The 27,478-nt window shown below is 38.1% G+C and overlaps 1 protein-coding gene across 32 annotated transcripts in view; it reads right to left on the minus strand.

Annotated features, from left to right (window-relative positions):
- PLEKHA5 (pleckstrin homology domain containing A5) overlaps positions 1–27,478 on the minus strand; it is a 217,263-nt gene that overhangs the window by 185,825 nt on the left and 3,960 nt on the right. For all 32 annotated transcript variants that reach the window (XM_087873042.1, XM_087873040.1, XM_087873033.1 and 29 more), the window contains exon 3: positions 25,064–25,121. In XM_087873042.1, the coding sequence (XP_087729168.1) occupies positions 25,064–25,121 (58 nt within the window). The remainder of the gene's footprint in view (positions 1–25,063; positions 25,122–27,478) is intronic.

A 27,478-nucleotide genomic window follows, 5' to 3' on the forward strand; every position in this document is an offset into this window, starting at 1 on the left:
TGGCATTCCAGAAAGCTATCTAATCATTTGATTACAGATGAAAGGCTGGAGGTTATTGCCAAAAGGAAGACAGACCAGTGTAGCTGCCTCAAATCCTGTTCAGGAATTGGGGGTGGGGGGGAATAAATAAAATAATTTATATTCCTCAGCTCTACTATTCTGGTTTGCTTGTGTGATTGTTGTACTTTCAGCAACCTTGGTGAACTTCGTCCTGTATTTAACATTTAATTGTTATACAAAATCTCATCTTTATTTTCAATACTAATTAAATGCCTAGCCTTTTTTCCCTTGTTTCTTGACTTGTGCCTCTAATGAAAGGGTGCAAAGACGATTTACCTGCTTTCAAATCTACCTTTGCTACCAACAGTTGTTCCCACCTGTTTAGCTGTGCAATACTGAGAAGAGTACACAATGAACCCCTTTTCATGATGAACAGCATAAACATTAGCATTTAAAACTTTAATAAAGTAAGCCAGTAAAATAAGTTTAATATTATCACTTTAACCTATGTTTTAAGGATCAGATGCTGGAATAATGGAAATACTCACTGGTGCTGCTTTTTCGTGGCAGTTGTTAATTAAACACAATTGTTAAATGAACCTGTTTTCTTCAATGGGTGTTTTGGGTTTTTTGCCATAAATTGGGAGTAAATGCTGGAAACCAGCAAAAAATCCTGCTGAAAATCAAAGTCACATGACCACAGGATGCTACAAACAGCTATAAAAGTAAGCTTACTGCCAAGTGCCCAAAATGCAAACACATAACAAGGTATATATTGTATGTACAGAAATTGGAACTCTGAAACCAACTCGTAAGTAATTCTGGGGAGGTCCATCATAACTTAGAATGGTTTTTAAGTGACCAATTGTTAAGTGACAACAACTTGTACGATAAAGACATTTTTTTGTGTGTATACTGGATCTCTCAAAGTTTAATAAGGGCTGGTTACAATCACTCTGTTTCTGGAGATGAAACTTAAGAGCTGGAACATTCATGAACCTATAAGGTTTGGTCTTGTTGTATTTATTATTCCATTTTGGACTGACATCAACAGGATCCTTAATGCAGTGGTAACTCAGTTTAATGGCCCTTGCTTTAGTGAACACCATTCCAAAATAACAAAGTTCATTATATCTGAGCCCCTCCAGACAATTCATGTAAATTAACCAAATATGCCTCAATTTAAATTGTCTATGAAATTAGTTTAATTACATTAATACGTAATAAATTTTAATGGACCACTAAATCTAGGATACTGTACATATGCTTTTCTTGGAAGTGTTTCCAAATTTGACAATCAATATTTGTGATCTATCAATCCAAGTTATAGATTTTGGGGGCATGTAACTGATTAAAGGAGGTATTATAGAATACTGAAAGGAAAAATCTACCTTGTGGCAGAGAGAGAGCACTTGCCTATAAAGTCACCAAAAGTCTGAACTGTAAAAATAACATTTATTCTCATTACTGTTATGATCTTGGATACCAGACTTCATATTTAAAGAAAAAACTTGAACATTTCAAATAAACTTCTCTTTTACTTCAGTTTCATATTTTCTAATGTTAAGGAACAGTCTAGAGCAGTGATGGCTAACCTTTTTGTTGTCGCGTGCCGAAAGTGTGCAGCCTTTCGGCACGCTTAATGCAATGAACCCCCCATGGGCCCCACCCCCTGCACATGCACTCATGACCCCCCAGTGCTCCGTTTTGGGCCTAGTAGGCCTCCCTGCACTTATAACCCATAATGCAATGCATGCGTGCCCCCTGCGTGTGCCCCGCCCATGCCCCATGCTTCCCCCCGACCCCGGCGCATGCACGCACATCTCCCGCATGACCCCTGCCCCCCATGCATACGCGGCAGAGACCTGAAAATCAGTTGGCTGGTGGGAGATGCACGCACATGTGCAGTGGAGCTGAGCTGGGGTGACAGCTCGCATGCCCGCAGCAAGGGTTCTGCGTGCCACTTGTGGCATACGTGCCATAGGTTCGCCATCACAGGTCTAGAGTATTTTGAATATAAGGTATTTCATCTGATTAAACTGCAAGGGAGCTAAGGTAGCTAAAATGTAATTACCTATAATAATATGGCTGGCATATAAGAATGATCTTTCCTAATCCTGTGAAGTACATCGTAAGATTATTAATCATCACAACTATTCAAAATCTTCAATTTAAGACTTAGCCACCTATGCTGTGATTACTGGTACACTTCCAATCTTTGAAGTTCCACCTGTCAATTAAAATTTTGAAAGATAATTTGTAATGTAAAATGTATTGCAGCACTTTATGTTTAATACCGAAGATCAAATCAATTTTCTTTTCTTTATTTACATTAGGAATTCAGGTCTTGCCGAGACAAGAAAAAGTGATGGCAATTACAAAACATCCGAAATTGACATAAATTTTGAGCAATGAATAAGGTTTTCAATTATAACCTTGAATAATTCTAGAAAATAGCAATATTTGGGGGGGATTTGGTTTAGAAAAGTTGGCTAAGTAAGTTTAATACCACAATATCCACACTTATCTATATAATTGCTTCTCAGCTATTTTAATGGATTCCTTGCATTTCTTATCAAGAAGGAAAAAAATCCTATGCGGTTACACCAGTTTTATTTGAAAATCAGAGGGGACGTTTGTAGTAGCTGCAGGCTGTTAAAATGTGTTGACGACTTCTGCAAATATTTCGGCAGGTAAAGAATAAAGGTAACTATCAGGCCAAAGGTTCTTTTTCTAACCGAAGACAAATTTTTATGACACTTTTCAATCAATTCAGTGGTGCTAAGCAGTAAGCACCTAAACTCAGTGCTGCTCTAAACACCTGACATCAATAAACTTTGCTCTGATATGCAACCTGTGGTCTTCACACTATTTGTTTTTCTCCCAGTACTCAAAAGTCTATTTTTCAAGAGGTTTCTACATTGATCATTTGTTTCTCAGTAACGTCTTTGTCTCGTTTTTTCTCAAGCGGATGAAAGATGTTCACATCTTGGATCAAAATAAAACAATATTCCTCAAATCTATTTTGTCTCATAAGATCCAATTTTAAACAACTGTGGAGAGCCGAATTATTTGAAAAATAACCAGTCAAACTGGTTTTTTTTTTAAGGGTTTTATAAATCAGAAACAATCTGGTGAAGCTGCTCAAAGAACTTACTATGCTGTACTGGTTACTCAAAATGCCAGATTTTTTTTTTAATTATACACTAGACATAAAATTAGCTTGTTTCTAGTAAAAAAAATTTTTAAGGTCACAATGAACATGCTTAATTAAAAAGCCTGAAATTTATGCATCTTATTAACCAGCGAGATGCGTTAATATGAGAGGTGTTGAAACATTATTAATTACCAAGACCAATCTCTCATTAGAGAAGGCTGGACCACCCAAAATCACAAGGCAGAAGAGCGTATTTTGATTTCAGCCAAAATTGTTCAAATGCCGGTAGTCCTCAAATTACGACTGGAACCAGATTTTCCACCACTGAGCAATGTAGTTGTTGTTGTTGTTGTTGTTGTTGTTGTTGTTGTTGTTGTTGTTGTTGTTAGTTCAATTTATATGCCGCCTTTCTCTGGAGATTCAGGGCGGCTTACAATGCATTTTTTTAAAAAAAATTATAAAAACATTTAAAAATTAAAATAGTAAAACCCATTCACACCATTCATGGCCGAATCTCACAAGATCGCAACAGTGAGATCAACGGCCCCAGGCTTGCCAGAAAAGCCAGGTCTTCACTGCTTTTCGGAAGGCCAATAGGGTGGGGGTGGTCCGGACCTCAGGAGGTAACCGGCTCCAGAGAACTGGGGCAACCACAGAGAAGGCCCTCCCCCACGGGCCCGCCAGCCAGCATTGTTTAGCTGATGGGACCCGGAGGAGACCAACTCTGTGGGATCTTACCAGTCGCTGGGAGCTATGTGGTAGAAGGCGGTCTCAAAGATAACCTGGCCCTGAGCCATGTAGGGCTTTAAAGGTAATATAAAAAATATAAAATATGATATCACATGACTGTATTACTTATAATAGCAATGCCAGGATTCCCTATTGCCGCTGTTGACCAAATCCCATCAGTCGTTAAGTGAGGACCCACCCTAATCCAAGCCATTCCTAGCTTGGCTTCTCCCAGGCCTGGTCTCTGTAGGGTAAGGGACTGTCTACATCTTCAGCTCCTTCCATCTAACTATGGTGGCACAGTGGTTAGAATGTAGTACTGCAGGCTACTTCTGCTGCCTGCCGGCTGCCTGCAATTTGGCAGTTTGAATCTCAACAGGCTCAAGGTTGACTCAGCCTCCCACCCTTCCAAGGTGGGTAAAATGAGGACCCAGATTGTTGGGAGCAATATGCTGACTCTGTAAACATCTTAAGACAGGGCTGTAAAGTGGTATATAAGTCTAAGTGCTATTGCTATATCCCACTCACATTTTGGGCGCCCTGCACAGAGGCACTCCTCGGTAGTGGTGCTGAGGCTGAGTTAAAGGCTCAGGGCTTTCAACAACCTCAGCTGGCTGACACTACCCCTAAATATGTACCATTTCCTTTTATTGTAAATTTCCAATGAAGTGACAGGTCCAGGAAAAAGAAGACCACCACATTCTCAATTCCACTTGAAATAGCCACATGTTATTTCCCAGGAAACCTTAACTAATCAGAAAAGACATGGATCTAAACATATAGTTGCTAAGCTCACAGTCACATGAACATTGTCTGCTTCCTCGGAATTAACAGAGTCAAGGACCAAACTCATCAGATCCAATATGATCACTGCTGTGCGTCAGGCTCCTAATGATCTGGCTCAGGTCCATGATGGCCATGAACTCCCAAGCTTCATCCAAATCTGCATCCAGAAGCCCCCCGAAACCATAAACCAGGGGAATTTCACTGCCAATCTGATCATGGAATTGAACAACTCAGGTAGGAAAGCTATTACCCATGTTTTCCCCAAAATAAGACCCTGTCTTATATTTTTTGAACCCTGAAATAAGCGCTTGGCCTTATTTTCAGGGAGGTCTTATTGTTTTGGGGCATGTGGAGCAAGATGGGGCTCCTCTTGCCGTCTTACCTGATTTGTGCCTGATTTGTGCCCACGTGACACCCCTCCTGCGCGAGCTGCACTGGCTCCCAGTGGTCTTCCGGGTGCGATTCAAGGTGTTGGTTATCACCTTTAAAGCGCTCCATGGCATTGGACCTGGGTACTTTCAAGACCGTCTTCTGCCACCAGTAGCCTCCCACCGGCCAGTCCGCTCCCACAGAGAGGGTCTCCTCAGGGTGCCATCGGCCAAATTATGTCGGCTGGCGACACCCAGGGGGAGGGCCTTCTCTGTGGGAGCCCCTGCCCTTTGGAATGAACTGTCCCCAGAAATGCGTAAGATCTCCGACCTCCGTGAATTTCGCTGTGCCCTCAAAACCTTGTTGTTCCGCCAGGCCGAGCTATCAATGTAAAGATTTTAATTGGTTTTAAATGTGGGATTTTAAATTTGGGGGTTTTATAATTGAGCCAATTATTTAATAATTTTAATTATTTTTAAATTTTGTCTTTGTGCTTTTAATCAGGCTGTACACCGCCCTGAGTCCTTCAGGAGAAGGGCGGTATAGAAATAAAATTATTGTTGTTGTTGTTGTTGTTGTTGTTGTTGTTATTATTATTATTATTTCCAGCTCTGTGTTTAAATATTTTTAGGGACGGCTTATTTTGGGGGGGAGGCTTATTTTGGCACATGCGCTCAAAAACCCGATTGGGCTTATTATCAGGGGATGTCTTATTTTCAGGAAAAAAAGGTATAAAGCATGGAGGGAGGTACAGCACCAACATTTCCAACTGATCCCTTGAGTCCAACTTTACAAACAGGATGTCACATTCAGTTATCTGCGGTGCAACAACTCTGAAAGCCACCAGAATATCCTGGATTACCATCACTATTTTAACACGCCTGCCCTGGAGTCTCAGATGGTACTTTACTCAAAACCCAGATAAACACTTTTTAAAATTCCCCCTTCATATCTGTCCAGGTCTTGGTGTTGCCAGCCTCTCACTGATAATTAGATCATGAATAATAATTACAATGATTAGAAACCTCATTATAGCCTGTCTTGATGTTTAAGAGTAGTTGCCAAAATCCAGGCCTCCTGAAAGTCTGATGACCAGGCATTGGGGTGAACTGGAACATGGTATTGATATAATACACTAAGAGGACATTCCCCAAATGCATCTCATCCTGTCTTCCACCATATCTACCTCTGCTAATCACCACAGCATGTTTTGCCTCCCGCATGCTAGCCCCCCTGAAGGTCAAAGAGCATCATCCCAAACATCATCACAGCACCCTCACCAGATATACAAGTCTAGTTCCCTAGGTTGCTTCTGAACAGCCCCCTCCTACACATACATAAATCAACCAACCACTCTCCCAGCTCTCATCCCCCTCACACACACACGTATGCAAATCACACACTACTCAGAGCAGTGGTGGCGAAGTGGTTAGAATGAAGTATTGCAGGCTAGCTCTGCATTTCCACTGCCAGGAGCTTGATCCTGACTGGTTCAAGGCTAACTCAGCCTTCCATCCTTCCGAGGTCGGTAAAACGAGGACCCAGATTGTTGGGGAGAAATATGCTGACTCTGTAAACTGCTTAGAGAGGGCTGTTAAAGCACTATGAAGTGGTATATAAGTCTAAGTTTTATTGCTAGACCCAGGACAAACTAGCAATAATAATAAAGTCAGCAGCAATATTACTGTATTAAAATTGTTTGTAACATAAAGTACCCTCTACAAATCAACTATTCTCTCTCATACAGACATGGAAGTATACTGAAACATTACATACACTTCTTTCCCTCCATCAAAAATACCAAAATGGAAAAAAAAAAAAAAGGAAAGCAGGAGACAGGATAAGGGGGAGAGTAGCTACATTAAACGAGAAGAACAAGCTTGCAATGGAGATGAGGCAAGACCAACAGGAAACAATAGAAAAGAAGAGAGAGAGAGAGATGTTATGTTTTTGTGGTCTAAGAAAGGGAAAATTCACTAAACAAACAACCCTCCCAAACAAAGATAAATAATAAGGCTTATTTTCAAAATACGTGCCTGTATTCATTGGCACCTCTTGCCCATTCCTTTATTTTCAAGTTCCTAACAAAAAAATATAAACCATCTGTCGACTCAGCTGATAAGTAATTGGGGGGGGGGGGAGAGAAATCTACTTCTTATGGATAGATATTATTGTATTTTAAAACCTGCGTGGGGCGGGGTGGAGTGGAAGAAGAGAAATAAAATAGAAATAGAACACAAATACTTTAAGCTCTGGAACCATTCATGGAATGAAAGCCAGGATAGATAGATATTTTTAACAGATAATCTACATAATGTTAATACTACGCAGTTTTTAAATTTCAGGAGGGCAGGGATGTGTTCTTACAACCCAACCCTATAAAACAAGAAAATGAGAGTCTATGATTTTCAGCATGGAAAGACCTTCCTTCACAACCATAACGATCAGCCAGATCAAAATGGTCTGCCATCTTACATTGTCGAGACTGAGAAAAGAGATAGACAATCTTACATTGCAGGAAAGAGGGTCTACTTTCCTTCCTTCATAAGCCTAGTAATCAGATTACTATAATACGCCATAGGCCAGGGGTGTCAAACTCAAGGCCCGGGGGCCAAACCTGGCCCACGGGGTGCTTAGATCTGGCCTGCGGCGGCTGCCCTAGAAAGAGCAAAGGACCGTTTTCACTGGCAGAGGGCGTCAGGATGTCGTTGCAGCTGAAAATGGAGCTCTGGAGCCTGTTTTCATTGGCAGTGCGCTTGAGCCAGCACAGATGCCTCCCCCCATGAGTGACGTCAAGCTGGCCATACCCACCCCGCCCCTGAAATCAAACACAATCCTGATGTGGCCCTCAATGAAATTGAGTTTGACACCCCTGCCATAGGCTATTCTCTGGGCTTTAAACTAGCACTTGTAATCAGCTTGCAAAGTTTCCTATCCTATAGGTTAAGAGAGGTTCAATAATATGGCACATCATTAAACGTACAAGACTTTAAAATTATACTAGAACCAAATTAAAATAAGGCATACATATATTTGTATTTTATATGATGGACCATATGCTTTATTACTCCTGTTTTACAATTCTCAGACCTCTATCTTTGACAGAAAGCCCTATTTTATTTCCAACTAGGAACTGGATGATTAAACAGAGCAGCTTGTCTATCTTTGGTACAATTCTCTAGTTCATAAACCATGTTGTTATCAAACCTAATTACGTGTATATTCCTGCCTCTGCTGCTCTCCCCTTGTTTTATATCTCAATAGTACTTAGCTTTTAAAGCACAAGCCTATTGGTGTACGGACCAGTCCTTTCAGTTTTCCCAAAATATTTTGTTTATTGGTAAAGCTATAAAACCTATAAACCCTAAATCTATATGCAAGCAGGAAAGTGAATTCTTGTTTCGCCAGCAAGAAAGTCACTTTGCTATACTGGTCACTAGGAAAATTATTTGCCAGTAAAAGGCAAATTATGTATGTGTAAGATATACTCCCTAGCACATTAAAGTCATTAACAGATTGAAAAACAATAAATGTTACAAACACTATAATTAAGAATGCAATACAATTGGGCCAGAATACTTTCTATTGCAAAAATTTAATTACAATGCTAAACACTAACGGGGTTTAAATTAGGTAGGCCTTCAGACTGGAGAATATTGGGAAGCATTCCGATGGATTTAAAACAAACCTATTTTTCCTTCTTAAAATCCTACTTTCAGCATTTTAGAACATAAAAATGAGTGATGTTCCTTCCATATATCAAGGAAAGAAAAAATGAAAATTAGTTCCTTGGGTTTGACCTGTTGGATATATTTATGTAACACACTTAACCCAATCAGTAATAGCTATTTAAGCTATTTATCACACCAATCAGTTTACCATTTTAGGAAACCCAAAGTCTCTATCTAATGCTTTTTCTCTTTCTTTATATTCCATGACATTTTGTACCAAAAGTACATTCATGAAGCACCATTAAAGTATTGGCTCCTTGCCACTATCCAGGCAGATAATATTATTGGCTTTGGTTTAATGGAGTATTTTGGTTTTTCAGATGCTCTACAATTCTACCCTTTTCCTTGAGAATTAATTAGGCCAGGCCTAAACACTGGTTTACAGGTGATTTTCATCTCTACAAACACACACCTGTCTGGAGCAGAGCAGTGTGACTCAACAATAGCCCTAATACAGTTTAAGGTAAAACCTGCTCTATTATTCACCGTCTCTGTTGGTGCAACATGCTAAACTACTTTAGTCTAGCCTAGATAGGAAGAAGTTCAGTATGTTTCATCATATTAAGCAATAATATACTTTATTGGTTTGGGTGCAGGATATTATATTAAGTTCAGGAATTGGTTAAATCAACATAATCATGTTGTAGAAACCCAACAATTAGATTAATGGGTTCATACCACACCACACCCACTGACATCATTAAATGTACTAACTACACTAACCACCAACACATGGGATATAAAAACAATAAATAAATAAAGCTGTAATACCAACATGGATTATATGACTTTACATTCTAAGTATAATTCCCTTACAGAACATTTCATTCTCTGTGTTACTTCCCTAAGCAAAGGCACATCCCACAGAAATTTATCTGATAAAATTATCCTCTCAGAGCCGCGGTGGCTGAGAGGCTTAAAGATGGCTGGAAATGATCTCTGCTCCAGTGGTTCGAATCCTAGCACCACATACATGACAGAGTGAGCTTCCGTCACTTGTCTCAGCTTCTGCCCAGCTAGCAGTTTGAAAGCATGTTATCTGTGAATAGATAAATAGGTACCACTTCAGTGGGAAACATGGCGGTGTTTTGATGCTGGTCCTGCCTGGATGTAATGCCCAGCAACATCAGTGGTGAGAGCAGGCCCTGGATGATGTCGCAGGACACCGCTCATCCTTCTGGTGCGGACCTAGTTTGCCCCTGTGGTGTACCATAGGCAGGCATGTGAGCATGAACTAAATGGACTAGCACTCTTCAGCTGAAGAGTGCTAGTCCTCTAAGCCTGACAGGATCTTGATAATTTACAAATAATTACTTTGTACCAACACTGTAGTCTCCTGCCTAATTGTAGTTAGTCTAAATAAATAGTCAAGATAGTTTGAAATAGCAAGGATGGGCAACCTAGCCCTTCTCAGCCAGGTTGCTGAAATCTGTGGCACAATTTTTCTATCTCAGCAATCTAATTAATGAATACTAGTTATAGTCTATTAGGAGCCATGGTGGTGCAGTGGTTAGAATGCAGTACTGCAGGCTACTTCTGCTGACTGCCAGCTACCTGCAATTTGGCAGATCAAATCTCACCAGGCTCAAGGTTGACTCAGCTTTCCATCCTTCTGAGATCAGTAAAATGAGGACCCAGATTGTTGGGGGCAAGATGCTGACTCTGTAAACCACTTACAGAGGGCTGTAAAGCACTGTGAAGCGGTATATAAGTTTAAGTGCTATTGTTATTGCTATTCCAGACAGGAATCCTAAAACAATTTTCTACAGGTTTTTTTTTTCCCTTTGCTATTGGAAAGGAATGAGTCTCAATAGCTAAGGATATTAACCTTCTGTTTCCCATAAGAGACTGTGCACATGGCACCATTAATCCCAGAAGCAAAGCAGATACCCCATACTAAAGAAAGGATTATAACCAGAGGTAATAATATTCTCTTTGTATATGACAATATTTTCACATCATTTCAAATTTACAACCATGTTTCTTCATTTGAAGGTATACGACTTGAACATTTCATGTCTCCATAAAAGTCGCTATTATGAGAAAATAAATCCTTCACTTTAAATTAACTTCAAATTATTTGAAACACTGCGTGCTGACTAAAAGATGAATCTGTGGAAAGCAGCAAGTCTTATGGAATGAAACATCTTCCTTTTAAAGGAAAAACAAAAATTCATGTCAGCTGAATAAAAATAATGCTGGCTTATATTAAAAAAGTGTATTTTGGGGAAACCTCTCAATTATTTTTGACACACTGTGGTTATGCCACATTCAGCTGTCACATATAATGAAGTTGGTGCAGAGCTTTCAGTTTAAAGGCAGGTGACCAAGGCTGAAAGAACAATTTTAAGAAAGAATCCATGGCAAAATTCTCTTTTGCATAAAATGATTCTAATTTTAAATCTATGGAGCCAATAAATGTACTTGTTAGATAAAACAAAGGGCTTAAGAGGTTGAAGGCAGAAAGTGACATTTCTAATTAATCTTTAGGGTATAGGATTTGAAATATGTTTAAATTGAGATGCCAATCTTGGATTCAAGAAAATTATTTTATGTCAAGGACATTAGCAGTAAGTGGTAGCCATATGATTCTCAGGTCAAAATTAAATCACTGGCCATCACATTACTGTACATTCATTTTGTTTTAACTGAAAATTCAGATCTTTTAAAATCTGATTTTAAAATCAGACCACTGTGGTTTTCCTCTTAAAAATGTCAGAATTAGCAGCATCTATTTTCAATTAAATAAAAATATTGATATTGAATAGAAAATATCACGTTCCGCAGAAGAGGACCAAATCTCAATCTTCACCAACCTCTATATCCAAAATAAAATATTGGGGGCAGGGCAGGGCAGAGAAGAGAAGAGAAACAGAGATATATTATTAACTATTAAGTTTATTTATTATTTTAATATTTTGTCTTGCTGCCTTTGTTGTAAACCACCTCTATGCAAGATGAACTGCATATAAATTTAGTAAGTAAATAAATATTGTATCTGCAAAAATACATATACTATAAAATGAAGTAAATAAAAACTTATTTCTCCCCATCTTTCTCTCTCAAACATTAGGGGAAATAAAAAAAGGAAAAATGATAGCCCTAACTTTTAATGAAATACAAATCATTTTCCCCAGACACATTCAATGATAGTGCTTTAGGGGAAATAACCTTGGACTATAGGGCTGTTCCAATATTCAGTTCTTTTAATACACTACAACAACTGTAACTTCTTTACAATTAATCTATATCTCATACCAAGCAATTTATCTTGTCTCTCACTCCAGGCATTGCCCTTTTAAGAATCCAAACCTAATATTGCGTAATCATAAAAATGGATGTAAATTTGTGAGGAGGGATCTTTATTATGATAATAAAAACATTTACTACCAATCTTGCCTATGTAATAAAATGGCAGGATTAAATTTGTAATAAAATTTGGTAAGGCATTCCACGGTGATATTGATGGCGAAGATAGTAAATCTGCATACTATTATTTTTACTGTCATCACTGTTAGGCACAACTTTCCAATTACATCCAAGTCAGCTGAGTGGGGAAGAAGAAAAGTACAGTGGGGAAAAAAATAAGATTTGATTATGACACAGAGAGGGTTCAGGGGGAAAAATAATAATACAATACATTCTGATGTGTGACAGATCATATAGCTTAAAAGAAGATTACCTCAACATCACAGCAACATCTTTCATTAGACGTTTGTTTATCAACTTTCTTTCCATCTCGTCACGATAACTCTAGTCGGCTTATAGTATTTGATATTCTGCCATCTTGATATTCTTTCTCAGAAAGGTTTTAATTTTTTAATTACTGTCTAAGCATCTTTCACTTGACATTTTCACCCAGATGAAAAAAAAATTAAAACTTATTTGAAATCCATCCTCATTTTCCAACAATTTAAAGACAATTCACGATGCCAAGATGATTTTGTTATTCCCGCTCATTTCCTCTTATGTTTCTCTATTCAGACACATTGGAGGCAATGAAATTTGAGATAATTCTGCCATGATCATTCTCTCCTGTAGCTTTGGTTTTGTCTGCTTTGTGCCCATATAGCTATGATAACCCCTGTTCTTTCTATCTTATTTTTGTGTGCCTCAAGTTTATTCCAGCAATGCTTAAATCTCACTTTCTGCAACTAAATAACAAGCTTTTATTTCTGAAGTAAGAAATCACTTTAATATTATGATCTGTAGAACTCTTACAGAGACAAATACTTTTGGTTAAGTTATACTGCTGTAACTTTAAGCAGATTCAGGTGACAATTCTAGAATATTCATTATTTTAGCTGTTGTTTCAATTGCATAACGACAATGAGTGAAAGCAGAAAATGGAAATAATTATTTTCACTATATAAAAAAGCAACACACATTCTACATGGTAGGTGCCTTGAATTATGTAGTGTGTTTTGTTAGAATCTCCATGAAGAACTACATTATGTATTATATTTGCAAATGCCTATGATCTGTAGCTCACAATGGTTGCTAGGAGAAGAAACAAAATTGAAGCCAGTGGTTCATCTACCATTTAGCATAGATTTACATAACCATGTTTTATACGACACTGCAGTGTTGCAATTTTCACCACACAGAGAGAGCCAAAGCCCTACCAGCTATGTAAAGGAAGTGACACTCCAAATTAATTGTCATGCCTGACCAATTTCAATAAACAAAAACAGAAGGTCAACTCAACTATAAGATGAGAAACTGAAGATCACTAGATGTAAAATGCAAAAATAAATAAATAAATAACGTGGAGATAGAAAAAAATGGATTGCTAAATTCATCAAAATGGGAATCGGAAAGCAGACTTCAATGCACTGATTACTTTTCTATCCTTGCTATATACCCATGATGGCGAACCTATGGCACACGTGCCACAGGTGGCACATGGAGCCATATCTGTGGGCATGCAAGCGTTGCCCTAGCTCAGCTCCAGTGTGCATGCATGCACCGGCCAGCTGATATTTGGGCCTTCCGGGCCCACAGGAAACGGGCCATTTCCGGCCTCTGGAGGGCCTCCAGTGGGGTGGGGAAGGCCGTTTTTGCCTCCCCAGGCTTCAAGATAGCCTCTGGAGCCTGGGGAGGGCAAAAAACCGGCCTACTGGGCCCACCATGCCATCACGTGCCAAAAGTGGGGGGACCTGGGGGGGTCATGCGTGCATGCATGGGGGAGTTGCGTGCACATGCACGGAGGACAGGCCGCATTAAATTATGGGTGTGGGCATGCACGCGCCACACCCTTCCACACTCCCCCCCCGCTTTTGGCACAAAGGTTCGACATCACGGCTATATACTATAGCTAACAGCTGACAAAAATACTGAAATAGTTAAAGACAAGGTTGAATGCAGCTTCCACTCATATGGCAAACACAAACCAGTGTCCAGGTCAGACCTTTCCTTCCTATAACATAGTTTTTCAATTATCCCTGAAAAACTGTTCAATGGAAAGCAGCAATTATAGTCTGTCAATACTGAAGCGAATCATTGAAGCCACCTGGAAGGAGGTTCCTTATTTAAAAGAAGGAAGGAAGAAAAATGAGTTTATGAACTGTTTATTGATAACTGAAAGCCTTCTGCTATTTAAATACTTTAAAAGAGCAGTTTTTTGAGTTTTCCCAACTTAATGCAGACCGCTATCATATAAACAGGACTTGTAACAAAATACATATTTGACTACTAACAAGATATTGACGGCCCCATAAGGCCCTAAATAATATATACCATTTAGGTCTAATACTACATTTATTAGAGCCAAATCTTGCTATTTGCTTTTTTCCTCTGTTCATATTCATTTGAATTAGGGAAGGGCTTCTCAAGGCTTTTTTTCAAGTTTGTTTCTTGGAATGGGCTTAAACCAATGGTGAAATTCGAACTGGTTTGCTGGCCGTGCATGCGCACCGTGCGCCAAACACATGCTATGTGCGCAGTGCACACCAAATGCGCACTGCGCACGCATGCATGCATGCGTAGTACGCACCAAAAGGAGGCTTGGGAAGGTAAGTAGAACAGCGAGAGGGGGGAATCAGCTGTGGCACATGATTTAGCTTTGCTAGAAAGCAGGAAATCCTGCTTTCCAGCAAAGCTAAACCCCGCGCCACAGTTGATCGTCGGAAATACCGGTTCAGAGGAATCGGTAGCTTTTTTTAAAATACAGGTTCACCCAAACTGGTAGTTTTTATCACTACCAGTTCGCCCGAACCAGAGCGAACCGGTAGCATTTCACCCCTGGCTTAAACCACATTTTTCTGATTGTTGCCTGGCTAATGGATCTGTCATTGTACAGGTAAAGTCCTTGACGTACGACCACAATTGAGCCCAAAATTTCTTTTGTTAAGTGAAACATTTGTTAAATGAAGACCACACAATGAAGACCACAAAATAAGATCTCTGCTTTAAAGGTCTGGAAATGTAGGATTTTCAACAGATCTTTGCAACCTGCATTTGATATTGAGAAACATGCATTTCCAAATGCAATTATTAAAATCAATATAATACCTGAGGTCCAAAAGTCCAAATAGTGAACGGAAGTCATACTTAGTTCATCTGCTTCTATTCAATAAACAAGTCAAAAAACCAAGTCTACAAATAAAGCATCTGTCTCTGAAAAACAATGGCGCCTCTTAAAATAAATAGAGATTATTATTGCTTTCTGGATCTGAAGTATCTTCCCAATTAATCCAATTTTAGTTTTGTAACATTAAACAGCTTTTCGTTATTTTAATTGTCCAGAAAGAGTTTAGCTTTCATATTATGAATGATTATATCAGATCTTATTTTTCATTTTACTCACTAGTAAAATGGTAAAACTAGTAAAACTTTACCCACTAGATGGTCAAAGAAGAGGATTTGATATGTTCTTCATCTAAGTACTTCCAAAGAAATATTAGAAACAGATCAAAAGGGATATCAGGGAAACAAAAGGAATTGCAGTTCTTTAAATCCTAACATAAACAACCTTTTCAAGGAAGGATTTCAAACTTCCACTTACATTCCAGAATGCGCTAATATGCATGAAACCATGATATACTTGCTGGAAAATAGACGTATCTTATTTCTGAATTGCAACAGTGACTGCACTCCTACTCACTGACCGTATAATGACATGCATGTTAAGTGAATGAGCACTGCAATGCAAAGGCACGGAGCATCAAAAGCACAAAGATAAACCCTTGCTTGAGAAGTAAATTCCCATCTCTCAATATTAATGGGGAAAGGCAGCCTACCCACTGCTCTAAGAACAGATGCAGAGACAACATTCATAGAATAAAATGTCAATCTTATGCAACACCATTCATAGAGCAGATTTTGAATGCCGTAGCAAGATTTTTACTATGGGCTGAAAAAAAAGGAAGAAATAGCAATAGCACTTAAGACTTATATACTGCTTCATAGTGCTTTAATGGACAAAGTCCATTCTTCTGAAGCAGTCCAGACAATGGAAAATTTACATCCTTCTTGTATTATAGTTTGTCATTGGCTGTAAATAACACTGAATTATAGAATTCTGCAAGTGAACGGATGCAAATGACTGTAGACTTAGCTTCAACTAATACTCCTTCTCCCACAAGGATTTACTACAAAGATTACTTATATATGTCTTGTGTATTTAAATAAACATATGAGTAGTCCTAGGTTAACAACCACTCATTCAGCTGACTGAAGTTACAACTGCACAGAATGAGGTGCTTTACATCTGTTCTTCAAACTGCAGCCATTTGCAATGTCCCCACGGCCATTTGTGACTTTCGCTGCTGGTTTCTGCGAAGCAGAGTCAGTGGGGAAGCCATCAAGAGGTTGCAAATGGGGATCATATAACGTTGCACTTAACAACCGTGTAGGATTTACTTAATGACTGCAAGCGGAACTGCTGTCGAAAGTCAATGCAGTCATGTGACATGGTGCTTTGCAACCATATAGCTCAGCAATGAGTTCCTGATCCCAATTATCTCAGTCCCTGTTACTTTGTTAACTGAGGATTGCTTGTAGCTTGATGGTAAGGTTTAAAAACTCATAACCGAGAAGAAATTGATTCCAGATATTAAAAGTTAAGGATAGCAGTGCTGCTTCCATGAACATCCTAAATAGAGGATATAGTCAGTGTTTATAGCTTCTGTTTTATCCGATCACAAGAGGGTTTGAGTAGTCCCAGATCAAAAGATGAGATTGTGATATGAAGTACTCTAACTTAGTTTAGTGTTTGAGGGGAAAATGTTTAGGTACAGTGTTTAGATTCTTGGAAGAGACATTTTGATCCAATGTGGAATCAGAATGCAGAACTAAATTAACATTTATATTACTGTAGTGGCGGTAGACCCCAATCTGATTAGCAGTGTTATTGCCTCAGGTTCAGCACTCAGGAAAGCAAAAGAATTTGTCAGGAAGAGTTCATAATGGAAAGCCTCCCAAGGATGCGTCTACCATGGGAAAATAAAGAGAGTTAGCAGTACGGTTTAATTAAGAACATTTCACAAGTGCAGAAAACTGGCAGTGAATCGAAGAAACAAAAGTAAACACGGGGAAATCAAGACTAATCCCTTGTACCTTTCCAGATAATCACCCCCTTAACTACTGTAAATGCAACACAAGTTGAAACACTTTTTTTTGTTTTGTTTCAAACGGACCCTTTCTAATTGGTTTAGCAAACAATACTTTATTTCCCTGTAGACAAAAACCAATCTGTTCCACAGAAAGTGGTCTTAGGTTTAATATATTTTAAGTAAATATGTCCCTTGGAATAGTGACTTCTTCTTACCTTAACTATACATTAGATCAGAGGTCTTCAAACTTGGCAGTCCGTAAGTCTTAAAGCTGCCAAGTTTGAAGACCTCTGCGTTAGATAATAAAAGTAATAAATCTGCTAAAGAAACATAAAGCTTGGGACACTTTAAAATAGAAAGGTTGAGACCAAAGTGCAGGTGGTCTTCGATTTACAACCGTTCATTTAGTGACCATTTGAAATGACAATTACAACGATTTTTCACACTTACAATCGTTGCAGCATCCCCATGGTCACGTGATCAAAATTCGAATGGTTGACATCTGGACCCTATTTATGGTGGCTGGGTCATGTGATTGCCGCTTGCGACCTTCTGACAATCAAAGTCAATGGGGAAGCCAGATTCACTTTACAACTGTGTTACTAACGTAACAACTGCAGTGATTCGCTTAACAACTGTGGCAAGAAAAGTCGTAAAATGGGGCAAAGCTCGCTTAACAACTGTCTCGCTTAGCAATGGAAATTTTGGGCTCAATTGTAGTCATAAATTGAGATTATCTGTAGTCGCTGCCTCTAGCCCAGTGACGGCTAACCTTTTCCGGATCGAGTGCCCAAAGTGTGCGCGTGTGGGCATGAATCCATGTGTGTGCGCCCGAAGCCTCAAAATACAATACGTGTGCGGTCCCCCGCATGCACCCCACCTCCCTGTGCGTGCGTGTGAGGCCCCCGCATGCACCCCGCCCCCCATGCATGCACATGTGGCCCCCTGCCCAAGCCCCGCTGCCAGAGCATGTGCAGCACAGACCCAAAGACCAGCTGGCTGGCGGGAGGCACACCTGCATGTGCGGCGGCGCTGAACTGGGGTGACAGCTCGCGTGTGCACAGAGAGGGTGCTGCGTGCCACCTTTGGCACGCATGCCATAGGTTCACCATCACGGCTCTAGCCTCTTTGTGTAAGCCGTCCAAATGCAGATTCCTAGCCCTTCTAAAATTCTCACCTGACAAAGACTTTATCAATGCCTAATCTGGAATAAATTTTAATCTGAAAATATTTCTTTCTAGGAAGAATACTATGCCTTATAGATATAGAACTGAAGGAGGTCACAATACCAAGCAATGGGACAAGTCTTCCTTGTCAACGCCTCATATTTATATCAACATCTCTTTAACAGTGCCAAACACCCCTGCAATTATCTATATGTCTGACCTCTTCTCACCTTGCAAAAAATGTATACCAGAAGCAAAATCAGCAGAGTGGAACACTGCTTTTTGTGTTTGTTTGGGGTTTGTTCACAGGTCAAACAGATAACACCCTAAACACCATCCAATTCAGAACAAAAGATCAATATGAGACTACCTTGGTTCTAGGGCCACCTGCTCTCTCATAAGAATGCAAAGAAAGCACCAGGGATTAAAAGTTAATTACATGTTTCTGATTTCTAGGAGGCTTCACGCATGCAAAATGCAATACAGATAATTCACTTTTCTTAAACAAGAACATGAAATGGAGAGGCATGAAAAAATTGAGGGAGAAAAAACCTCACTTAGGTCATTTTTTTCCCTTTTTTCTTCCTGAAGTACTTTAACTGATGCTTCAAATCATTGTAAATGCTAGTACCACAGTTTCAATTAAATTTTGTAATATAGCAACTTATAGTAAAAGGGAAACTAGTGAAGCTATTTTCAATTACCTTTCTCTATTGAAAACATTGGTTGATTGATTATGGGCCATCAATTTCTTTTAACTCCTACTGTCCTACTATGAACTAAACATCATTTTTTCGGGCTCAGCATCAAAATTCTGTTTATCCAAAGAACAATTTGTTCATGAGGAATTTCAGTATGTTTGTCTACTTTAAATTCTTAGATAAAATAGCTGGTTTTCCAATGCTAGAAATATCTACTTTTTCAGATAGAACTAATCTATTTTTTCCCTTTAACCCGTACTATCAAACTGCAGTATCTGTATTCTTCTACTAAATTGAATTACAATAAAACTTGGAATCCTTCACTAAGCTCATTAAAAGTAAAATGCTATCACAACTTCAGACAAAACCTTATTACCCAAAACAAATAGACTCCATTTACCAGTCTTTGTTCTGGAGAACACTTCCAGTATGTAATTAGTACAGAATCAACATCAAGAAGGAAAAACAGGTAACAATCCAGATAACAATAATTTGGATATCATATACTTTTTAATTAGTATAAATTTCCCCATATGATTTGGAATACTTATGCAATAAATGTTCAAGCTATGATGGCACCTCTTTGCAAAAAGATATTTATCTGGTTTTATTGGTACGACAGCCATAATACAGAAAGTCTTCAGATTTAACCTGCAGACCAAAAGTTTAATTTGGAATATGTACCATGCCTGTGGAAGAAGCATCAAATATCCCATTGAAAAATATTGGAAATGCATGATGGAAGACACAAGTGAAAAAATGGAACGATAAACAATTGCTATTACACATATAAATAGCTTAGCTAGAATTTTACTGAGGAAAGAAAACAATGTTCCTCGTTTTACTGTGATCATTTTTTTAAAAAGTTTTTTGTTTGTTAATAGGAGTCACTGGTGTTTCTTCTCTGTGATTTCGCCACATTCTTTTCCTGTTTATAATCACAGTTCATTAGAGGAAAATGTATGGTTAGGAAACTTCATTGCAATCCTATTTGCAATTTCAACAAGGTAAAAGAGTATTTCCTGTCATTGCTTTCATTAAGTAATCATATTGCTATTTTATCTATGTTTGAGATCAAGCCTTTCAAATCGGCAATTGTTTTCTAGTGATGTCTCAAATACGTCTGCCATAAGTACAACAAATATGTACAGATAGTCCTCAGCTTATCACCCTTCAAAGTTACGACTGATTCCCCCAAAAGCTACTTAACCTAATTTTGAAGTTACAACATCTGTACCCTGTACCCCCATGCTCATGGGATCACATTTTGGGTGCTTGGCAATCAACTCATATATATAATGATTTGCAGCATCCCATTGTCACGTCACTACAAATTTTGACATTATTTGCTGGTTTCTGGCATCTACTTCTGGTTTCCATCAAAAATAGCCTATTGGGTATAATGGATTTCCTTAAGGAAAGGAAACAAAAAATGCTGAAAAATCAGTTTGTCATGTGATGCCTTGATTCCCAACTGCAAGGAATAACCATAATTACGTGCTCAATTATGGTCATAAGTCAAAGACTACATGTATGTTACTATTGCATATAGGTTTTCTGCTGTAATTCCTCATTTTTTCACTTTACAAGTTTTCCTTCTGAAGCTTCTGAAAATTTGCAGAGCATTTCATAAAATGACTAAATAGTTAGGGATCAAATGGAAGACCCGAGTACTGTTATTTTGCAAATGGAAGGACCACAACAGCATATGGCCCTCACACATTTTTCAATCAAAAATATACTGTTGAAAGTCAACACTCTACAACAATAGTGCACACCTTTCGCTGTGCTAATGGTTGTACCTGTCTGATTGTTCCCCAGTCAGGTATTTAACAATTTTCCCTTTGTTCATATTAAAACTTACAATTTAAATAGAATTTCTGAGTATTTCTGGGACAACATATCAATTCTGGCCATCAGGTTGTGATCTTAGTATTACAGACCTATTTGCAGAAATCTCTACAAAAATGTTTGTGATACTATCTATGTAACTGCAGGATACAGGTATTTCTCAAAAGGACCTTTATGACACATCAACATAGAACTCTTGCCATTAACCTCTCAAATGAATCTCAGGTCCAAGCACAGAAATTCTTTTCACCATCATGCCATATTGTTCCGGAATATGTCCTAGATGAAATTACATATCAGGAAAGCCAAAAGGCAGCAGAGATGACACAGGGATGAAAATTGTAAGCAAGAAACCATGCAGCAGCAGATTACAAATTAGGGGCTGTAGAATCAATATTTTACTTGGGGATCAGTAGCTCTTCCCAAATACGATAAAAAAGTTTAGGCAAATCAGCACCAGGTGAGATTAGAAGCTTCATATGTAAATATCTTTGCCAGATCAGGCAAGTGCTAGAATATCTGTATCGGTAGTAGTTTTGTGATACAATTTTCATCCATGAATCTTATACCTAAACAATTGACATTTGCCTTCTGAAATACAACCTGTGCTGAGAAAATTATAATGACCCTAAAGACCTGGGTTCAAAGTTTGAGTGCATTTCTAAACATGAAAGCAAAGGATACGAGCAAATTTACCCAGCTAAAACTACTACACCAAACTATTAGATCCTTAGAGGTGTCAGATTGTTATTGTGAAAACTTATTTATATCTCTTTGTGACTACTGTGACATTCCAACAGTTTTACTAATCACTAATTTATTTCTAACAATTACTACCAACCTGCCTTCTATTGAGGACCTGTATAATGCACGAGTCAAGAAGAAAATATTTACAGACCCCTTGCATCCTGGACATAAACTGTTTCAACTCCTACCCTCAAAACGACGCTATAAAGCACTGCACACCAGAACAATTAGATGCAAGAACAGTTTTTTCCCGAACACCATCACTCTGCTAAACAAATAATTCCCTCAACACTGTCAAACTAGTTACTAAATCTGCATTACTATTAATCTTCTCATCGTTCCTATCACCCATCTCCTCCCACTTATGACAGTATGACTGTAACCTTGTTGCTGGTATCCTTAAGATTTATATTGACTGTTTCCCTATGGCTATCATTAAGTGTTGTACCTTATGATTCTTGACAAATATATTTTTTCTTTTATGTACACCGAGAGCATGTGCACCAAGACAAATTTCTTGTGTGTCCAATCACACTTGGCCAATAAAGAATTCTGTTCTGTTCTGTTCTGTTCTATTCCTTGTTTCAAAGAGGAGGCAATGACATTTAAATTTAGAAACACACACATTTACTATAGTACACATTCCCTACAAACATATTCAAAGTTAAGATTTTCAAGCGATTTCTCTCAGTTTTGCCAGTACTGGAGCTATAATTATGAAAAGAAATAAGAAAAAATGCTTTCTGGTAGCTACTTTTCAGTAGAAGTAAAAATGCTAGCTGGCAGAAAAATGTATTTTATTCACACTGTTTTGTTTCATAGTACAGCTTTTAATTGGCAATCAATGATTTTCATTTTATTGTTATATTATTGTATTTTATGTGCTTTACCTAATTTAATCTACCTTAAGGAGCAGAAACTTAATAAATAAAAAAGATGAATGGGAGCTCTTGTCAAAAGAAGAATCTCACATCCAGCTGTAAGAAATCTTGTGATTCAATCTCTGAAGAATGTTTCACATTGCCCAAAATAAATGGGTTTACCAGCCTAATGTAAAAAAGCTGCCATTTTTATTATTTACGTGACAAAGGTATTTATTTACAGGTAGTCCTCAACTTATGACAACTCACTTAGTTTGAAGTTATGACAAAGCCAAAAAAGGTATTTTTGACCCAGATTTGAAGTTCTGATGGCCACCTTCACCCATTGAGTTATGTGATCGCATTTTCAGCACTTGGCAACTGGCCCACATTTACGGCCATTTAGAGTGCCTCATAGTCACATGACTGCAACTGACTTTTTTTTTTTGCCAGAAACTGATTATTTCTGATTTTTGGGAAATACCACCATTGCGGGCAATGGGTTCACTTGGCGTTCTCTTAACGACTATGGATTTGCTTAACAATCATGGTGCTTCACTTAACAACCACCACAAAAATGTCGGAAAATCAAGTCGGTCACATGATGATGGGATTAACGGCCCGCACAACCTACAAGTGTAGTTCCAGGCTCAATTATGGTTATAAATTGAGGACCTGTATTTATTAAATTTAGAAACAGCCCATTTCAATCACAGACCTATTCTGTATGACATGAACCGTCAGCCCCAAGAATGACATGAGCAGCTGCTTCAGAGTAGTTTCTTTATTGTTGCTCGCCTATAGATAGGAATCTTGCCAGACTAAAGCAAGTATTTGCATCACTATTAGATATACTCGGTAAACTTCTGGGGAGGGGGTTCAACTTCACCCTTTTTCTGCATATCGAAGATTTCAAGCTATGCTGTCCCTTTGCTCCCTGGGAAATAGCCCCTCCCTCTTGGAACTCTGGATTACATTCCACCACATAAACTCCATGCATTCTGCAAGATATGCATATTTACACCAGAGTCACACAACATTTCATTACCAAATTATGTTAAGAATGCTTTAGAGAAGAGGAGCATATGCTTTCTGAGCTTTGGCATAATATTTAGATAATTATTTCAATGACAACAGAATAACTTGATGATGAAGCACTATCAGCCACATGCCCACCATTTAACAGTTCTGATAACATCCTGTACTTAAACATACCACAAAAGTCATAAAACAGAAAAATCCAAAAATGGTTATTTTCTACAAAAACAGCATGATAACCAATATGTTACTGACTTCAGCATTTTCCACGCTTTCTCTACATTATTCTGCAGTATTTTGTGCCAATGGCCTATTAGGAAATTCACTGGAATAAGTTACTGTATATTTTTGCGTAGAATACAAAACAGCAATCGCATTTAATACACAAATATGTGCATTTCCTAAGAATATCAAAACTGGAAAATCAGGCTTGTCACTAAGAAGTAGGTCCTTTAGGTAGGACAACAGAGATTACCTCAAACTTTTATAGAATAAAGAAGTATATAGTCTAACCATCCATGATGCTTTTTATGGTAACTACCAATGGCTTCTCTAGATTTCATGAAGGACATTTTCCCAAGACTATCTAAATAAAGACATTGAGGATTGACACCATTCCTTTTTTTTTTCAGTAGCCAGATATTAAATAGAAATACATGCGGACTGTTTTCTGAAGCATTTTATCATATAATAAAATTTCTCACACACTGCAAAATCCTCCAAATATTATTATTAACCCACAGGGCCAGAGATATAAACAGATAAATGCAAACATCTAAGACTCAAGATTAGATAGGCAGGAGAACCCATAGAGCAGTAACTCTTTATTTTTTTTTTCTTCAAATGCATTTTATTTATTAGATGTTTTATCCACTTTTATTATTTATTTCAATAAATATTTCAAGATGGCAAACACATACAACACTCCTATGGATGTGGAGTTTTATGTTTTCATTAGTCCCAAACTACAGTACATCTTCCATCAAAATGAGAACGCCATAACTGTCAATTTAAACATCCTAGAGTGGCCAAAATATAGGATAAGTGCAGAAGTTGAATTTTTATGTGAGAAATCTGGACTTCCCATTAGATACAAAGCTTTACAAATATTGTAGTGCTTAGCTGTCTTGATCAAGTTGCTATTCCTTAATTTCACCTATTCCAAAGGATCACCGCAAAAATCCGAAACATATGCCATTCTTCCTCCCCTTAAGCTACTGCCATTAGGCACTGTTGTTACATAGCAAAATCCCATTCTACAGATTATCGCACACATCCATCTTGCCATTAAACTGCACTATGAAGGGTCCTTAGGACAAAGTATATAGCAATAAGCAGGTTCAGCAGAATATTGCATGCTGAGCTTCACTTACTTTATGTAGTATCTTGCACCTTCAAAAGTGTATGCTTCTTCCCAACCTGTGGGTAGATCTAGGGTAGGAAAAAAATAGTCTCATCATATGTTTGAAAATCTTTTTATTTGCAATTGTTTTAGCTCTTTTTACTCTACAATGTTTTAAAAGAAAACACTACTATCAATTTTATACCTCACACAGGGCTCAAATTCTTACTCATTATGAACTCAAGAGCAAATAAGATTTAAATCATGAAAGTAAAACACAGCACAGTAACTCATTCTCAAATCCTAACAAATTGAAGTATTGCCACATATATTTCTGAGTATTATATTTCCTCTCATCAATTACAGATAGATATACTAAAAAAAGTATTTCATTCATTCACTTCATGTACCATGTTTTCCCGAAAATATTTAAACCCATGCGCAGCCAGTTCCTGCCAATTCCTCTGGTTAGGGTTAGGGAGACAGAGCTGGAAATCAGGTAAGATGGCAAGAGGATCCCTGTCTTATTCCACACGCCCCAAAATAATAAGACCTCCCTGAAAATAAGGCTAAGAGCTTATTTCGGGGTTCAAAAAAATATAAGACACGGTCTTATTTTGGGGGAAACATGGTAGCTGTTGTGCCAATCATAAAATACCTGAGCTGAAATATCTAAAATGGTATCATCATCAAGCTATATCTTCAAGTTTTACTTGGAAGCATCCATAAGTAAAGCAATATAGGTAGTCCTCAACTTACAACCACAACTGAGCTCAAAATTTCTGTTGAGACATTTTAAAGTGACTTTTGCCCCATTTTACAACCTTTCTTGGCGCAGTTGTTAAGTGAATCACCCGTAGTTGTTAATAGTAACACTATTGTTAAGTGAATCTGGCTTCCCCATTGACTTTGCTTGTCAGAAGGTCGCAGAAGGTGATCACATGACCCTGGGACACTGCAACCGTCATAAATGTGAGTCAGTTGCCAAGCAGCTGAATTCTGATCACATGATCACAGGGAGGCTACAAAGATTGTAACTGTGGAAAAACGGTCACATTTTCCTGTGCCATTGTAACTTTGAATGATCACTGAATGAACTATTTTAAGTCGAGGACTACCTGTAGTACAGAGATTGAATTTTCACTATTAATCTAGTGACAAGGCAAGAGAGATGTGCTGCTTCTCTATAGTCATCAATTAAGCATCAATATTTTAAAAGCAAGATTCAAAACCTAGTCTCATCTTTAGAACAAAAAAAACAAAAACCAAAGCATTGTGGAGAAAATGGATCACTAAAAAACTGTGCTTAATTACAAGGCTCACTGCTTAAAATAATAATTTCACCTACTGCACTGTGCATAAATACAGCTGGCTTTGCTTTTTATAATAGTACCATATATATGTTTGAGCACAGGTAATTGAAATACTTTGGGTGTTAGAATATTTTGGTGAGACAGTTAAAGCTATTTTGAGAGCTTGGTGAAGAACACTTTTGCATGGTAAACATTCTATAAACAAAGAGCAATTAAATTCAGAGATGCTTTCCTCAAGATAAACATAATAAGTTCCCACAATCACAATTAAAAGGTTATACAAGCCAGAGTAAAATAGCTTTCAACATGTTATTTCCATGTAAGAGTAAAACAGCAGATCTGGTTGGTACAATTTCCTATCCAAATATTATCATAAGAGTATTCAGAATTTGCCATGCAAGCCTTAAGAAGAAATTCCATTTGTCTAAAACTAAGCTTTGTTCATTATCCAAAATACTTTAAAAGCAACCAAAATTGATTTTTTTTTCCTTAAGAGACATTAACATATTTTGGCACTTGCAGGGGTACAAAACAAAGCAAAAGCACTTATTTCTATGGTAGAATGAAACAGAATACATCTGAAAAGTGAGTAAGAAAAACTCTTCCCTCAGTAAAGTCAAAAGCATTAATTTAAGACCAGGGTGGAATTACAGGAGAAAAACAATTGCGTTCAACAGCCAGATCACTCAAGCACATCTGCCCCTTCCCCTTACCTGCTGGACTTTTCAATTAACACAAACACTAATTATACAAGGAGCAGGGAACTCTTCTCAATTAACCAGCAGTTCTGGTTTCTGACTCTGAAACACAGCTGGCTATAAACTATCCCATGACATTTCCCATAACTATGACTAGGAAGAGAGATAAACAAAAGAACTTCACTCTGCCTTGAAACTGCTCCCAGGTTCACATGGAATCAAAAGCAAAGACTAATGAAATATAAACTATCATTTCTGAAAATGCAAAAATGCCAGACCAGTCGTCCTCTTAACTCAAGTGTCCCTGGATTGCCTCTCTTCTCCCCCCACCCCCTTATTTCATACATCCACTTGCATAAAAGAAAGAGAAGGGGGGAGCAATTGCACTGCTGAATAGCAACACCCATTTCCCCATGGCATTCTTGATTGATGTGC

The sequence above is a fragment of the Pantherophis guttatus genome, chromosome 7 (assembly GCF_059756535.1).
Source record: "Pantherophis guttatus breed Tessera chromosome 7, ASM5975653v1, whole genome shotgun sequence".
NCBI lineage: Eukaryota > Metazoa > Chordata > Lepidosauria > Squamata > Colubridae > Pantherophis > Pantherophis guttatus.